The following is a 15,981-nucleotide window of genomic DNA, read 5'->3' as shown; positions in this document are numbered from 1 at the left end:
AAGGCACAGAATGGAATTTCTGGACTATCCTTCACTTTATTTCTGATATTCGTCAAGGAATGTTGAACGCCACAGGTGTGGCTGAGCTGCCCACTGTGTGAACCACTGTCGGAGCGAGCCTCATCTTTAATGTCTGTCCAATGGCTTCAGTTCCAGTTGCTGTGTCCTGATTATTATAAACTTGCCTTGGCCGTCACAGCAGACCGATGTCTCATGTGATATCTGATCAATTTAAATTATTTTCACCACTTTTAAACTATCCCCCTTGTACCCCACTTTGAGCTTTTGTGTTTTGGTTTTAATCCCTGCAGGTTGCGGAGGGAAGCAGTTGCAGGTGAATGCAGATTGTCAAACCAGTTCCGGCATCATGAATAGAAATAAACGCGACATCCAGTTCTACAGCGTAGAGGTCGGCGATTCGACCTTCACCGTGTTGAAGCGCTATCAGAACCTGAAGCCCATCGGGTCGGGAGCACAGGGGATTGTGTGGTGAGTTGGCAACTTTGACATCTACGTTCAATCACAGCGAGGCAAGAATGCATGCACTCTCGATAGCTCTGGTGTTTATTATAGAACTGTATTCTCACTTACTTTCTGAATGGGACTGTGCTTGTTCCCTTCATTCATTCCTTACTTAAATGAACATCATTTTTTTTCCTGTGGCGCTCTTCATCCAAAAGCAATATCAAGGAAATATCAACTTTGAAATGATGCAGCCAACATTGAAGACATTCGGGGGCAACAGTCACTGATGCACAGAGCAAGGCAGTAGCGAGACCTCAATTGAACCAAGTAGAAAGGAAGAATATAAAATAAAGTTTATTTATTAGTCACAGGTAGGCTTATATTAACACATCAATGAAGTCACTGTGAAAATCCCCTAGTCGCCACACTCCGGCGCCTGTTCGGGGACACTGAGGGAGAACTTAGCATGGCCAATGCACCTAACCAGCACGTCTTTCGGACTGTGGGAGGAAACTGGAGCACCCGGAGGAAACCCACACAGACACGGAGGGAACATGCAGACTTCGCACAGACAGTGACCCAAGCTGGGAATCGAACCAGAGTCCCTGATGCTGTGAGGCAGCAGTGCTAACCACTGTGCCACCGTGCTGCCCAGAGTATCCAGTGAATCTACCAAAGACTAATGCAAAATACAATTGTTACTGCACAGACTCATCCTTTTCCTCTGTGTGGTCCCATGTTACAGCAGCAACACATTTGATGGCTGATTTAATGCAGTAAGCTGCCCCCAAGATTGCCGTCACTCAAGTTGCTTTTAAATCTGAGCCATGAGAGATATCAGGAAAGGGAACTAAAAGTTTGATCGAAGAAGCTTTAAGGAGAGTCTTAAAAGAGTGGAAAAAAGGGCGGCACGGTGGCACAGTGTTAACACTGCTGCCTCACAGCACCAGGGACCTGGGTTCGATTCCCGGCTCTGGGTGACTGTTGCGTGGAGTTTGCACATTCTCCCTGTGTCTGCTGGGTATCCTCCGGTTTCCTCCCACAGTCCAAAGGCGTGCAGGTTAGGAGGATTGGTCATGCTAAATTGCCCCTTAGTGTCGGGGGACTAGCTGGGGTAAATGCCATTGGGTCATGGGGATAGGGCCTGGGTGGGATTGTGGTCGGTGCAGACTCGATGGACCGAATGGCCTCCTTCTGCACTGTAGGATTCTATGATTGTATGAAGGGTGGAGCAGTGGGAAGGTTTAGGGAGAGGTTTCAGAGGCCAGTGCAAGACAGCTGAAAGCAAATGGTGGAGCAGTTAAAATCAGAGACACGCAAGTGGTTGGAGATCTCAAAGGCTGGAAGGGGTTACAGAGAAAGGGAGGGGTGAGGCCAGGGAGGGATTTGAAAACAAGAGATGAAAATGTTAACAATCCTCAGAGGTACTGGTGAAGGTAGGTAAACACGGTTGGTTTGTGATTAAAATTTGGTTTGAGATGAGATATAGGCAGCGGAATTTTGGAGGAGCATAAATGTACGCAGGAAATTGGGAAGCTGAGCAGCTGGTATTGGAATAGTCAAGTTTGGTTGTAACAAAGACCTGGCTGAGGGTGCCAGCAACAGGTGAGTCAAGGCAGGGTCCGAGTTTAATGGCGGTGAAAGGCAGTGTTAGTGCAGATATGTGGTCAGAAAATCATCCCCGGATCAACGCCAAGATTGGCAATTGTCTTGCTCAACTTAAAACAGTTATAGAATTCCTACAGTGCAGAAAGAGGCCATTCGGTCCATCAAGTCTGCACCGACCTCTGACAGAGTATCTTTAGCAGGTTCTCTTCCCATAACCCTACATATTGGCCCCACTAATCCACTTAACCGACACATCTTGGCACACTGAGGGGCAATTTTATATGGCCAATCAACCTAACCTGCACATCTTTGAGTTAGAGTCATAAAGGTTTACAGCATGGAAACAGGCCCTTCAGCCCAACTTGTCTTTGCCGCCCAGTTTTTGCCATTAAGCTAGTCCCAATTGCTCGCATTTGGCCCATATCCCTCTATACCAATCTTACCCATGTAACTGTCTAAATGCCTCTGGCAGCCCATTCTAGACACTCATCACCTTCTGAGTGACCCTTTTATATCTCTCCCCTCTCACCTTAAACTTATACCCTTTTGTTTTAGACTCCCCTGCCTTCGGGATTGTGAGAGGAAACTGGAGCACCCGGAGGAAACCCACGCAGACACTGGGAGAACATGCAGACTCCCCACAGACAGTCACCCAAGGGTGGAATTGAACCCAGTTCCCTGGCGCTGTGAGGCAGCAGTGCTAACCACTGTGCCGCCATGTCGCTCCAGAGTTGCCAGAGATAGAAATGGTGGGAAGGGAATGGAGTCTGGGGCAAAGACCAAACCCAGTGCTGTCAATAGAGCTGAATGAGAGAGACAGGTCTTTAATTTGGAATTAGTTCTGTGATAGCAGTGCTCATAAAAGAGACCAGCATGTCCATGTGCCATTCTCCCCAGTTACTTTTAGTTTTGGCACTGCTTGAATCAAAGCCAAAGAACAGCAATTACTATTGCTAAGAGGTAGAAAATCTAGCACCATGCTTTCTTTCCCTGTTGATTGAAGATGGAGCAGAACAGAGATTCTGAAAAATGTGGTTGCTGATGTTGGGTTTTATATTGGAGCAGCCACTGATGGAGAGGCTAACGTGTCTGCCTTCAGCAACTTTATGTAGTGCTTAAATACGTTTCACATCAATCAACTTGTCCACCTGAAATTGAAGTGTGGTTTTCCAGGACTTGGGAGTGATTTCAATTTCTCAGAGTTGGACGATATCTGCAGGATATGGAATCATAGAATGAAGAATCATAGAATCCCTCCAGTGCAGAAGGAGGCCATTCGGTCCATCGAGTCTGCACCCACCACAATCCCACCCAGGCCCCATCCCCATAACCCCATACATTTTTACCTTAGCTAGTCCCTGACACTAAGGGGCAATTTAGCATGGCCAATCCACCTAACCTGTACATCTTTGGAGTGTGGGAGGAAACCGGAGCACCCGGAGGAAACCCACACAGACACGGGGAGAACGTGCAAACTCCACACAGGCAGTGGCCCAAGCGGGAATCAAACCCAGGTCCCTGGCATGTGAGGCAGCAGTGCTAGCTACTGTGCCACCATGCCACCCCAAATATCTGCAGGATATCACCAAGATATCGCCAGGATATCATAGAATCCCTACAGTGCAGAGAGAGGCCACCTGGCCCATCGAGTCTGCACCGACAACAATCCCACCCAGGCCCCATCCCCATATATTTACCCTGCTAATCCCCCTAACCTCCGCATCCCCGGACACTAAGGCGCGATTTAGCTTGGCCAATCAACCTAACCCGCACATCTTTGGACTGTGGGAGGAAACCAGAGCACCCAAAGGAAACCCACACAGACACGGGGAGAACGTGCAGACTCCACACAGACAGTGACCCAAGCCGGGAATCGAACCCAGGTCCCTGGAAGTGTGAAGCAGCAGTGCTAACCACTGAGCCACCTTGCTGCCCGCATTGTAAACATTCGCACTGTAAACATTCTGCATTTAATGTTAAAACATTTCTGGAAAGATTTGCACATTACAGTGATATGGAACAGGACATTTATTTGGCAACATACCGTATCGGCTTAACTCCAACTATAAACCTGAATTCTGTTAGTTGCTTTAAAAATCAAATTCATCTCATGTTCAGAGCAAGTTCTTATCTTGTGACTAGAAGTCTAGCAGGTGTTTTGCGTCAAGCACACTCTACCGGTGTGGCAAATTGAAAATAGAATTAGTTTTTGGCCTGAGATTCATTTGCTACGGCAATTTCTTTCCAACCAACTGCTTTACAAAAATATCTGTTCCTGTTATGGATTAAAATTGATTCTTGGTGGCTGCAATAAGCACTGTTGTTAGGAACCAGATCAGAAACTCCAAGGTATATTCTGAAGTTAGCCTAGACCCCAACTTTATTTGACTTTGGCATTAATGTTAACATTCGGAGTGGAATTCTCCCCCCAAAATCTCCAAGTGTTGAATTTGCGGGAAAACTAGAGTAATTCACGCTGGTTTTTTCAGTGGCGGTTTCAGACAGGATGGCACTGCCAGGGTGCCCAAATCCAGGGAGCACTGCCGCCTGACCCTCTGGGGGTCCAGATTGACACCCTCCTTCACTCCAGCGGGGTCGGGCCGCTAGATCCCTGAAAATGGGGAGCTACTCTAAACCCCGCTAGAGTGAAACACCCTGGCGAGATGGGAGACGGGCCGGAGAATTCATTCCAAGGCCGCTAATTGCATTAAAATTGGATTTGAATAAAGATTTAAATGACTTGCCTGTCTTCCCGCCGGTTTGCAGCATGGACCTGATGGCGCTGGAAATCTGGCCCATCTCCGTGTGGGAGATGCGCACACGGCGGGAGCGCATGTGCAAATCCCACGCATGCCCGGCTGCAAGATTCTCCCACCCCTCTGCACGAGAAAATTAACATGGCGGGGTGGGAGAATCCCTCCCAAGGTGTTTCACTCCAGGTGTGATTCTATTGACCCAATAGGAAGCTTTTATTGGAACAAATTCTATTTAAGAACACAGTTAGATTATAACAAAAAGAATTAGCATAACTTTTATCAATTAAAATACTTAAACAGACATGTATAATTCTTAACAGCTATCTATCTCTATAGTTCCAATTTAAGCAATATCCCCATAGACTTCCATCCTTCTTCAGAACTAATTAGCACCAGAAACAGATATGCTCATGTGGATGCCAGATTTCCAGCCTTTTAACCCCTCTGGACAGATACAGAAAGACACCTTGCCTTCTGACTCCCATACAGCATATTCCAGGGAAAGATGTACCTTCAAGCAGCAGAACTTCAGAGAAAGAGGTCTATTTCCTGACAGATCCCAGTCTGCAAATCCAGAGAGAGAAAGAGACAGAACGAGAGCCATTTCTTCTCTCTACAGATGCCAAACTGAGTTGGGTTTCTCTCTGCGAACCTAGCCCTGCCCAGTCACGTGACTTTTCCTGTCTAAACGTGAATCAAGCTCCACTCTGATGAACCCCAGGGGAAAACACTAAAATAACAACCTTTCATTAGTTCAGGTTAAAACAAACATTTTAGCATTTGAGATCAATTATGCTGCTGCAGTAACAACATGCTGCTGGGTTCAGACGAAGCAGCACTGATATTAAAACAAACTGCTAAAACAAATCCTGCACGTGAAACATAATGTAAATACCTTTTCTTAAAGGCGCAGTATCATCACACTGTGCATTCACATCTTTATGTATTCACTGGAAGTGGCGCCACAGGTCGCTAGTATGGGAAACCACCAGAGTCAAGAAGCAACCGTGGAGTGACGACCACGCTGTAAATAAAACTCCGTTACTTTGAACCTGTCGTGCTTCCCAGCGTCAATTCTCCAATGTACATTCGTCTGAATTCCAATGAGCATGGTCCCAGTCTGCTCAGTGGCAACATCTCGGGTGGTCAATTACCTTACTACTGTCTGAAACATAAAGAGTCTATTGCAAGATCATCTGGTGAGCGGATTCTTTGTAGAGGAAGGACAAAGGTTTTAAATGAGAGTATGCTATTCTTTCAAGCCACATCATTGAGCTCAACTAATTTGATCTGATTAATTTATGAACAGTCCCAAGACCAAAGGATAATTTCCCTTTAAAAGCAGCGTCTGTGTCCAGGTAATCTTGGATGTTTGCTCCTCCTGCACACAAATCGACTACTTTAAGAATACAGCTAACTCACACTTGGTGCATTTTGGTCTATTTAGAGTTTCTATGACAAAAGTTACACTGCAGCAATGCTGATAGCAGAGTTCTTGTCTATCATTGTGTGGTGCTGTGTATGATTGGGAAAGTTGTAACTGAAGAACTGTTTGAAACTGTAGAAGTTGCAACAGTCAGTCTTTTGTTCTCTTCATTGTGCAGAGGTAATTGGGTATTATTATATGCATCAATACACCACCTGAACATCCTGGGTTAGTGCATGCATTGTTTGAAAACTTTCAGCTTCCTGTATGCTGCCATTTCTGATGCAATCTTCCTTGGGTATCTTCTTGTTCCCTATTACAGTGCGGCCTATGACGCGATTCTGGACAGGAATGTAGCTATCAAGAAACTCAGCCGACCATTTCAAAACCAGACTCACGCGAAAAGGGCTTACAGAGAATTAGTCCTCATGAAGTGTGTCAACCATAAAAATGTAAGCAGCTCTGATATGTTCCTTTATCCTGCAAAGACACTTCGAACATCGCTTCTCGGCCTGTTGGTTAAGATCAAGTGTAAGCGCCCAGGGTGACCAATGAGGTTAAACCGAGGCTTCACCTGATGCAATTTTTTAAAAAGCCATCCTTTCGGCTAAAATGAAGCTCAGGTCAAGCCCGAGAGGGGGTACAATGCCTCATCCTGTCAGCTTGGATCTTACTTGACCAAGCCCAAGATGGGATGTATATCCTTGTCTTGTCAGCTTAGATCTGGTTTGCCCCTCGTCTGGGGGACTCTGGACTTAGTTGGCTTTTTGATTAGGAAGAAAGTACCAAAAGGTACCAAAAAAAAGGTCGCTTCAAACATGTAGCCCAATGAGTTTTGCGATTGGAATCTCTCTCTACAAAAAAAAAGGCTTGTGAATGACTTATTATGTCTTATTTTCCTGTTTCTTGAATATTATGTACCACAGTTTTTTGACCATGCAAATATAAGGTGTCCTGATCTTAATACATTGGATTATAGGACTTGGGAGAGGAGTAGGCCATTCGGCCCTTCAAGCTGCATAAGATAAGATCATGGCTGATCTGATTGTGGTCTCCAGTCCACTTTCCCGTCTGCCCCCCATAACCATTGTCTCATTTGTCCATCAAAACTCTACCTATCTAAGATAATTTGGGGTGCTTTAGCTGACTGGATGCTAACTCCAATTGCTTCCCAATAATGTCATCAGTGCATATTGTTCGATTTAAATGTTTGCCAAGGTCTTATCTTGATTTTTGTTGATAAATTGCTCTCCTTTGTTTTTAGAAAGGAAAGATTATCACCAATATATTGATAAGTTATCTTTAGCATCTCCAGTATAACATCTACAGTTTAGGGTGTAAGCAAACAGCTAATACACTCCCATGTGGACTCAGTCCCACCTGCTGCTCTTCAATTCAGCAAAATAATTGGAGGTTCGGGGCAAATCTTATTGCGTCGTCTTTCACATCGTGTCTGAGCTTTTTAACTGAAGAGGCATTTGTAACAAGTGAATGTTTCAGTGGATCAATTGGGGTTCTGGCGGGGAGCAGGAGGGGCATTCCCCCAGCCTGAGGAAATCAGCAACTTGCACAGTATCCTACGCACGCATTAATGGAACCTGCTCCTTTCGGAGGTGTTCATCATTGAATTACCTTGTAGCCTCTGGATCAGTAAGCTGCAAGCTTAGTACCGATGCTGATCTCCAGCCCTGATCCAGATAGGAAATTCATCTAATGCCAGAGAAACGTACACCTATGCGATTAGGGCAAATTTAATCTGATTGCATTTTATACCACAGCCTGTATCTACCTCCAGAAATCTTCCAAATTTGAGACTTTACAGAAGGCTACCCCAAGCGAAATTGTGCAGTTCTATTCAGTTCCCCATCACCCCCCCCCTTTTCCCCACCATTAACACACACACAATGGCCTCTCTCCATTGCCTGCCACAGCTCCTGTAAATTGGGGAGAGTAAGCTTGCGGCAGCTCTACGTTCTTCCTTCTTGGTCCTGGGCCGTTATTACGTATCAAAAACCAGAAGAATGGAGAAGGTGATTGGGTTGGGGTTGGGGGAAGGATTGCTGCCGTGGTGGCAGAAGGCAAGAAAGTTGGCTGAAGGCTGGCAGTGGCCACCTCCCTGCCTGTTGTCCGATGTAAATTGCTCAAATACTGATTCTAGGCTGATTCAAAACTCCTGCCTGAATTCGGTCAGCATTATTTCTGGGCATCTGTCCCCATTAATGGTTGGCCCCCTTTTTCTAATTTCATTCATGGGGTGTAGGCATCACTGGTGAGGCTGGCATTTATTGCCCTGCTCTTGTTATCCCAGGAAGGCTCTGGTGGGACTTTTTAAACTATGAAGCATGCTGGACCACTTTATATGGCAACCACTTTATATATACTTTATATATGTGACTGGAGTCACATATATTCCAGACTGTGTAAGAGTAATTTCCTTCACCAAGAAACATAAGTAAATCAGTTACGTTTTTACAACAGTTCAACAGATTCAGATGCCAGCTTTTTATTTCCAACTTCTAGTTTAATCAGATTTCAAATTCTCAATCTGCCATAACAGGATTTGAGCTCTCATTTTCTTGATCAATAGTCCAGGCCTCTGGACTATTAGCTTGGTAACTTTGGCTGCACGGTGGCACGGTGGTTAGCACTGCTGTCTCACAGCGCCAGGGATCTGGGTTCAGTTCCCGCCCTTGGGTCACTGTCTGTGCGGAGTTTGCACGTTCTCCCCGTGTCAGCGTGGGTTTGCTCTGGATGCTCCGGTTTCCTCCCACAGTCCGAAAGATGTGCTGGTTAGGTGGATTGGCCATGCTAAATTCTCCCTCAGTGTACCCAAATAGGCACCGGAGTGTGGGCGACTAGGGGATTTTCACAGTAACTTCATTGCAATGTTAATATGAGCCTACTTGTGACACTAATAAATAAAAACTAATAATGGGCATCAGAGATCCATAGGAAAGTTAGGGCACAGAAAGAGGCCATTCAGCCCATCGCATCTGCGCTGAGAAAATGAAACCAGCCACTCATTTTAATCCCACTTTCCAGCGGCACCCAGTCCGTAATCCCGCAGGTTACAGCACTCTGTGCAGTTCCAGGTACGTTTAAAATGAGATGAGTGTTTCACCCTCAGCCGCCAATTCAAGCAGTGAATTCCAGACACTCGCCACGCTTTGGTGAAAAAGCTTGCCCTTTAATCCTTTTACCAACCGCCTTCAGTCTGTGCCCCCTGGTGATTAACCCCTCGGCTAGGGGAAACATGTCTGTACTGCTTTTGTTTTAAACGTGTACGACCGTGCCCCACACCGTGCCCACATGCTGCATTGCAACTTTCCCTTGACAGAACATAGATATAGTAAGAGTTTTAACAACACCAGGTTAAAGTCCAACAGGTTTATTTGGTAGCAAAAGCCACACAAGCTTTCGGAGCCTTAAGCCCCTTCTTCAGGTGAGTGGGAACTCTGTTCACAAACAGGGCATATAAAGACACAAACTCAATTTGCAGAATAATGGTTAGAATGCGAATACTTACAGCTAATCAAGTCTTTAAGATACAAACAATGTGAGTGAAGAGATCATTAAGACAGGTTAAAGAGTTGTGTATTGTCTCCAGACAGGACAGCCAGTGAGACTCTGCAGGTCCAGGCAAGCTGTGGGGATTACAGATAGTACATTGAGTCTGTGTCTTTATATGCCCTGTTTGTGAACAGAATTCCCACTCACCTGAAGAACGGGCTTAAGGCTCCGAAAGCTTGTGTAGCTTTTGCTACCAAATAAACCTGTTGGACTTTAACCTGGTGTTGTTAAACTTCTTACTGTGTTTACCCCAGTCCAACTCCGGCATATCCACATCAGAACATAGATATCACAGGGAGACTGCCTAACATATGTAACTGGCCAGGGCCGGGTAGGAGCGGAAGCTCTCTCTTAATGCACTTCCAGTGGAGGAAGGAAAATGCAGGACTGCAGTCATTTTGGATACAATTATTTATCAAATTAACTATTCCCTTTCACCGACAGTGCTGATAATCAGCTGTCTGTATTCATAAAAATTTGAGGAAAAACACAAGGTTTGGAATCAGTATTTTATGTTTAAAAGTTCTATCTTTTTAAATCCAGTACTAAAAACTTACAGCGTTCCACGGTTTTTAAAATTCATTTGTGGGACATGGGCGTCGCTGGCTGGGCCAGCATTTATTGCCCATCCCTAGTTGCCTGAGGGCAGTTGAAAGTCAACCACATTGCTGTGGCTCTGGAGTCACATGTAGGCCAGACCGGGTCAGGATGGTAGTTTTCCTTCCCTAAAAGACATTAATGAACCAGATGGGTTTTTCCAACAATCGACAATGGTTTCATGGTCATCAGTAGATTCTTAATTCCAGATATTTTGTACTGAATTCAAATTCCACCATCCGCTACAGTGGGATTTGAACCCGGGTCCCCAGAACATTAGCTGAGTTTCTGGATTAATAGTCTAGCGATAATACCACTAGGCCATCACCTCCCCGTAAGGTTAATACAACAGAAATGCATGCCCCATATTGCTTAATGGAGTGTCCAGCTATTCAGTACCTCACCCAAGTAACCATCATTAAGTGTGAGAATAGCTGATTGTGTCAAACAGAATATTAATCTGTGGGACCACCGCTACTGGGCCCTATGCTGTTCTTGCTCGAGGTTTGTTTGTAGGTATGGGCTTTCGGACAGAGGTCATGATTAGGAAAAGCAACCCTTGGCTTGCTTTTCAGTTCCCTACTCTGGAAAGCTGAAGCCTGGGTGCTATCTGAATTGAGCATAGCTAAATTGGTTAGCGACCAGGAACCAAACACAAGACCACTGTATCTGTATGTTTTAGCATGACAGCAAGCTTCTTCCACAGTCGCCATTTTTGAGAAGTTCCTTGAGGTTTGGAAATACTGGACCAGCAAATATTAGTTTGCCTTCCACTGCAATAGAAGCAACAAATCATTTTGATTTGATTTGTTATTGTCACATGTATTAGTATATAGTGAAAAGTATTGTTTCTTGCGCGCAATACAGACAAAGCATACCGTTCATAGAGAAGGAAACGAGAAAGTGCGGAATGTAGTGTTATAGTCATAGCTAGGGTGTAGAGAAAGATCAACTTAATGCGACGTAGGTCCATTCAAAAGTCTGATGGCAGCAGGGAAGAAGCTGTTTTTTGCGTTGGTTGGTAAACTCAGACTTTTGTATCTTTTTCACGATGGAAGAAGGTGGAAGAGAGAATGTCCGGGGTGCATGAGGTCCATAATTATGCTGGTCGCTTTGCCAAGGCAACAGGAACTGTAGACAGAGTCAATGGATGGGAGGCTGGTTTGCATGATGGATTGGTCTACATTCACGACCTTTTGTAGTTTCTTGCGGTCTTGGGCAGAGCAGGAGTCATACCAAGCTGTGATACAACCAGGAAGAATGCTTTCTGTTATGCATCTGTAAAAGGTGGCGAGAGTCGTAGCAGACATGCCAAATTTCCTTAATCTTCTGGGAAAGTAGAGGCGTGGTCTCAGGTTATGATTTTGTCTCAGGTTATGAATGCATAATCCCACTGGCTTTTGAAATAAACTTGCGTTGGCTGCTGTTACTCATCTTTAAAACAGCTTGAAAAGACGTTTTGAAGATTGCACGAAGCCTATTGATTTCTACCAGATAAAAGTCCTCTTTGTCCCATGATTGTTAAGTTTTTTTTAGCACAAGACCGTACATAGCTTTGATAAGCAAATGGTATCTTTGTGAAATCCTTCCCATCCACAAAAAAGAGATACACGCAAGCGGCTTCTTTTGCCTGTTTTATGTTCCCTCTGTTTTCCTCCTTGCGTCCGGTTGAACTTTAGGTAGTGTGCTTCTCCACCTATCTCAACTGCCTTAATCGGAATTAATTTTTACAACTGATTGGTGTTTAATTTGAGAAGCGAAATTTTTTTTATGTCATGCTTCCTACTCGCCAGTTTTCTTAATGACTATTAACAATTACATTTGAATGCCTTCAGCAATGAAATTTAATAACTCCGCCTTATTATCGTCTTTGAACCAACGGTAGACTTTGAATTATCTCACAGTAGCTGTTTTTCACTAACTATATTATCCATCTCTTTCAGATAATTGGTTTGCTGAATGTATTTACCCCACAGAAATCACTTGAGGAATTTCAAGATGTGTAAGTATTTTGTTTGACATTGCGTTATAAAGAAACATAGAAAATAGGAGCAGGCGTAGGCCATTCGGCCTGTCGAACCTATTCCGCCCTTCATGGTGATCATGGCTGATCCTCTATCTCGACGCCATACTCCTGCACTCTCCCCATACCCCTTGAAGCTTTTAGTGTCCAGGAATATGTCTATTTCTTTCTTGCGTACGTTCAGTTACTTGGCCTCCACAGCCTTCTGTGGTGGAAAATTCCACAGGTTCATCACTGTCTGAGTGAAGAGAATTCTCTGCATCTCAGCCCGAAATGGCCTCCCCCGCATTCTGAGATCCTGGCCCCTTGTTACAGATGACTCCCACTCCCATCACCTCTGCATCTAGTCTGTCCCATTTTATGTATTTCAATAAGATCCCCTCTCATTCTTCTGAACCCCATTGAATACAAGCCTAGCCAAGCCAATGTTTCTTCATACGACAATCCTGTCATCCCAGGAATCAGTCTGGTGAACATTCGCTGCACCCTTCAATGGCAGGTATTTCTTTTGAGGTAAGGAGCCCAAAACAGCATGCAGTACTCCAGGTATGGTCTTACCAGAGCGCCCTGTACAGCTGCAGTAAGACATTCTTGCTCCTGTGCTCCAATCCTCTTGCAATGAAGGCCAATAGACCATTTACCTACCCAGAAGGAAAACTTAGGTGGCACCTTATCACTCCTTCCCGTAATGTCCCAAAGCATTTTACATTCATACTTTGCAATGGGGAGTCGGTTAGCTCGGTTGGACAACTGGTTCATGATGTAGTGACGCCAACAGCGCGGGTTCGGTTCCCGTACCGGCTGAGGTTATTCATAAAGGCCCACTTTCTCAACCTTGCTCCTCGCCTGAGGTGTGGTGGCCCTCAGGCTAAATCACCACCAGTCAGCTCTCCCCCCACCAAGGGGAGAACATCCCATGGTCATCTGCGACTCTGGCGACTTTACAATTACAGTTCTGTAGGTGACAACAATTCAGTGTTAAATGAAACAAAAGTTTTCTTGATGCTTCCTTATTCATATCTGTCAATGACCTGTTGTGTGTGTGTTTTTTCCCCCCTGAATGACTTCTCGCTGCCAGTTACATTGTGATGGAGCTCATGGATGCCAATCTCTGTCAGGTGATTCAGATGGAGTTGGACCACGAGCGAATGTCTTATCTACTCTATCAGATGCTGTGTGGCATCAAGCACCTCCATTCAGCTGGCATTATACACCGGGTCAGTCACGTCTCATGTTAAATGAGTCTTCTCAATTTTGCATTGTGCTAAATCCGAACTTAGCGAGTTAAGATCTTCGGAAAACCAGCCGTTGGTAAAAATAGTTTGCATGGCAACGATATTTTACTTTTGCAGTGGGGAGTCAGTTATCTCGGTTGGACAACTGGTTCATGATGCAGACTGATGCCAACTGCATGGGTTCAATTCCCGTACAGGCTAAGGTTACTCATAAAGGCCGTCTTTATGCAGGGGCGGCACGGTGGCACAGCGGTTAGCACTGCTGCCTCACAGCGCCAGGGACCCAGGTTCAATTCCGGCCTCGGGTCACTGTCTGTGTGGAGTTTGCACATTCTCCCCGTGTCTGCGTGGGTTTCCTCCGGGTGCTCCGGTTTCCTCCCAAAGATGGGCAGGTTAGGTTGATTGGCCATGCTAAACTGACCCTTAGTGTCAGGGGGATTAGCAGGGTAAATATGTGGGGTTATGGGAATAGGGTCTAGGCGGGATTGTAGTGAGTGCAGACTCGATGGGCCGAATGGCACTGTAGGGATTTTATGATTCCTTTCTCAACCTTGCCCCTCGCTTGAGGGGCGGTGATCCTCAGGTCAAATCACCACCAGTCAGCTCTCCCCTTCAAAGGGGAGAGCAGCCTATGGTCGGTCAGCTGGGATTATGGCATGTCTTGCTGTGGTGTAAAAGCACATGTTCAAGCTTCCAGATTGCATGTATTTTTCCACATTGATTATTTTCCTTGAGACTGACGGAGGGAAGTAGAATCCCTCCCCACTTGGGGGGGCGGTGAGAGGGGGGCAGAATTGAAGAGTTATTGGTCAACTGGGGACCCTCTAACACTGTGCTGGATTGTCAATAATATTTGCAAACAATCTAGAAATAACTCCCTGCTGCATTCCCAATAACAGAATTGTGCCAGAAAATAGAGTTGAGGGGAAGAGGAAATGAAAGGAGTATTTTCCTAATCACCATCATGTGATTAATTTAGAACTTGATCTCCCCATTTCCAAATAAGACAGGTCTCGGTTTGATGAGAGCAGTGTGGAATGCAGATGTTTAAAGAAAAGATTTTTTCTTGTTGTTGCTGGAATCATTTTCCGGGAGCCGGCCGCATTCTCTGATTTTTTTAAAATCCGCAAATATCTCAGTAAAGCAGATCTTCTTGTAGTGCGTATGTTCTAAGAACCTGGGCGAATGACAGTTTTAAAATGGACTGTGCGTACACTTGTTTGGAGTACGATCTTTGCTCTGCGGTCAGTATACTGGAGTGGATCAAGTGATGCAACGTGGTTCTGACAGCTGAGAAGCACACAGATGAGTCTTTCCAAGTTGAAGTACGATTATTGCCTGTTTGCGGCCTCTCTGTGGTCAGCTCACTGGTATTTGATTGGAGTACACTTCAGTAATTACTCGAAGGCAGCTTGAGCTTTGCGACTGAATTGGAAAAATAGCCTGGAAGCACTTTTTTTGTGATGTAGCAGGTAAGTGAGCTAAGTAGCTCAGTTGGAAAAACCTCAATGCTTTAAGGCATTATATAACATCGAAGCATTTGTGGCGTTTTCAGCCACTTTTACCGTTGCACACACTGCCTTTGGTGGATATTTTATTTTTGGGGAGTGGAGGCTGTTCAGTTGCGCGTTGTGCAATGTAAAAATCTATTTAACCCATAGTTGGACCCTCTTGACGGTTCGAAGTGAGAGTGAGATTCTTTTTTTTTAAAGTGAGGAATGGCATGGTATTCTCGTATTCCTGATTGTCTACAGAGCAGACTCAGCCATTGAACCCAGCCAAGTGCAGTGGTGGTGAATAATGACTGATCTTACAAAGAACAAAGAAAATGACAGCACAGGAACAGGCCCTTCGGCCCTCCAAGCCTGCACCGACCATGCTGCCCGACTGAACCCGAGATATCTTCTGGTTTGGAGAGCTGATTTACACTGGTTGCTGCAAAACTCCAACTTGCTCGCATCTCCCCTGAGGGGAGAGAGAATTGAAGACTGAAATTTTCCGTTTTTACCTTGTCAGCCAAGTGCGCGGTGATGCACTTTGGAAGGAGTAATTTGACGAGGAAGTATACTATGAAAGATCTGACACTGGAAAGTTCCGAAGAACAAAGGGACCTTGGCGTGTTTGTCCATAGATCTCTGAAGGCAGAAAGGCAGGTTAATAGGGTGGTGAAAAAGGCATATGGCACACTCGCCTTTATCAATCAGGATATAGATTACAAAAGCAGGGAAGTCATGTTGGAGTTGTATAGAACTTTGGTGAGGCCACAGCTGGAGCACTGTGTGCAGTTCTGGTCACCACGTT

At 45.2% G+C, this 15,981-nt stretch overlaps 1 protein-coding gene across 3 annotated transcripts in view; it reads left to right on the top strand.

The window, feature by feature from the left end:
* Nucleotides 1–15,981, top strand: part of mapk8a (mitogen-activated protein kinase 8a) — a 128,045-nt gene that overhangs the window by 87,958 nt on the left and 24,106 nt on the right. For all 3 annotated transcript variants that reach the window (XM_078199653.1, XM_078199654.1, XM_078199655.1), the window contains exons 2-5: nucleotides 312–489; nucleotides 6,578–6,707; nucleotides 12,366–12,424; nucleotides 13,524–13,662. In XM_078199653.1, coding sequence (XP_078055779.1) covers nucleotides 368–489; nucleotides 6,578–6,707; nucleotides 12,366–12,424; nucleotides 13,524–13,662 — 450 coding nt within the window. In that variant the 5' untranslated portion in view covers nucleotides 312–367. The remainder of the gene's footprint in view (nucleotides 1–311; nucleotides 490–6,577; nucleotides 6,708–12,365; nucleotides 12,425–13,523; nucleotides 13,663–15,981) is intronic.

The sequence above is a fragment of the Mustelus asterias genome, chromosome 28, assembly GCF_964213995.1.
Source record: "Mustelus asterias chromosome 28, sMusAst1.hap1.1, whole genome shotgun sequence".
NCBI classification, from domain to species: Eukaryota; Metazoa; Chordata; class Chondrichthyes; order Carcharhiniformes; family Triakidae; genus Mustelus; species Mustelus asterias.
This window is presented reverse-complemented; position numbering and strand designations above follow the sequence as displayed.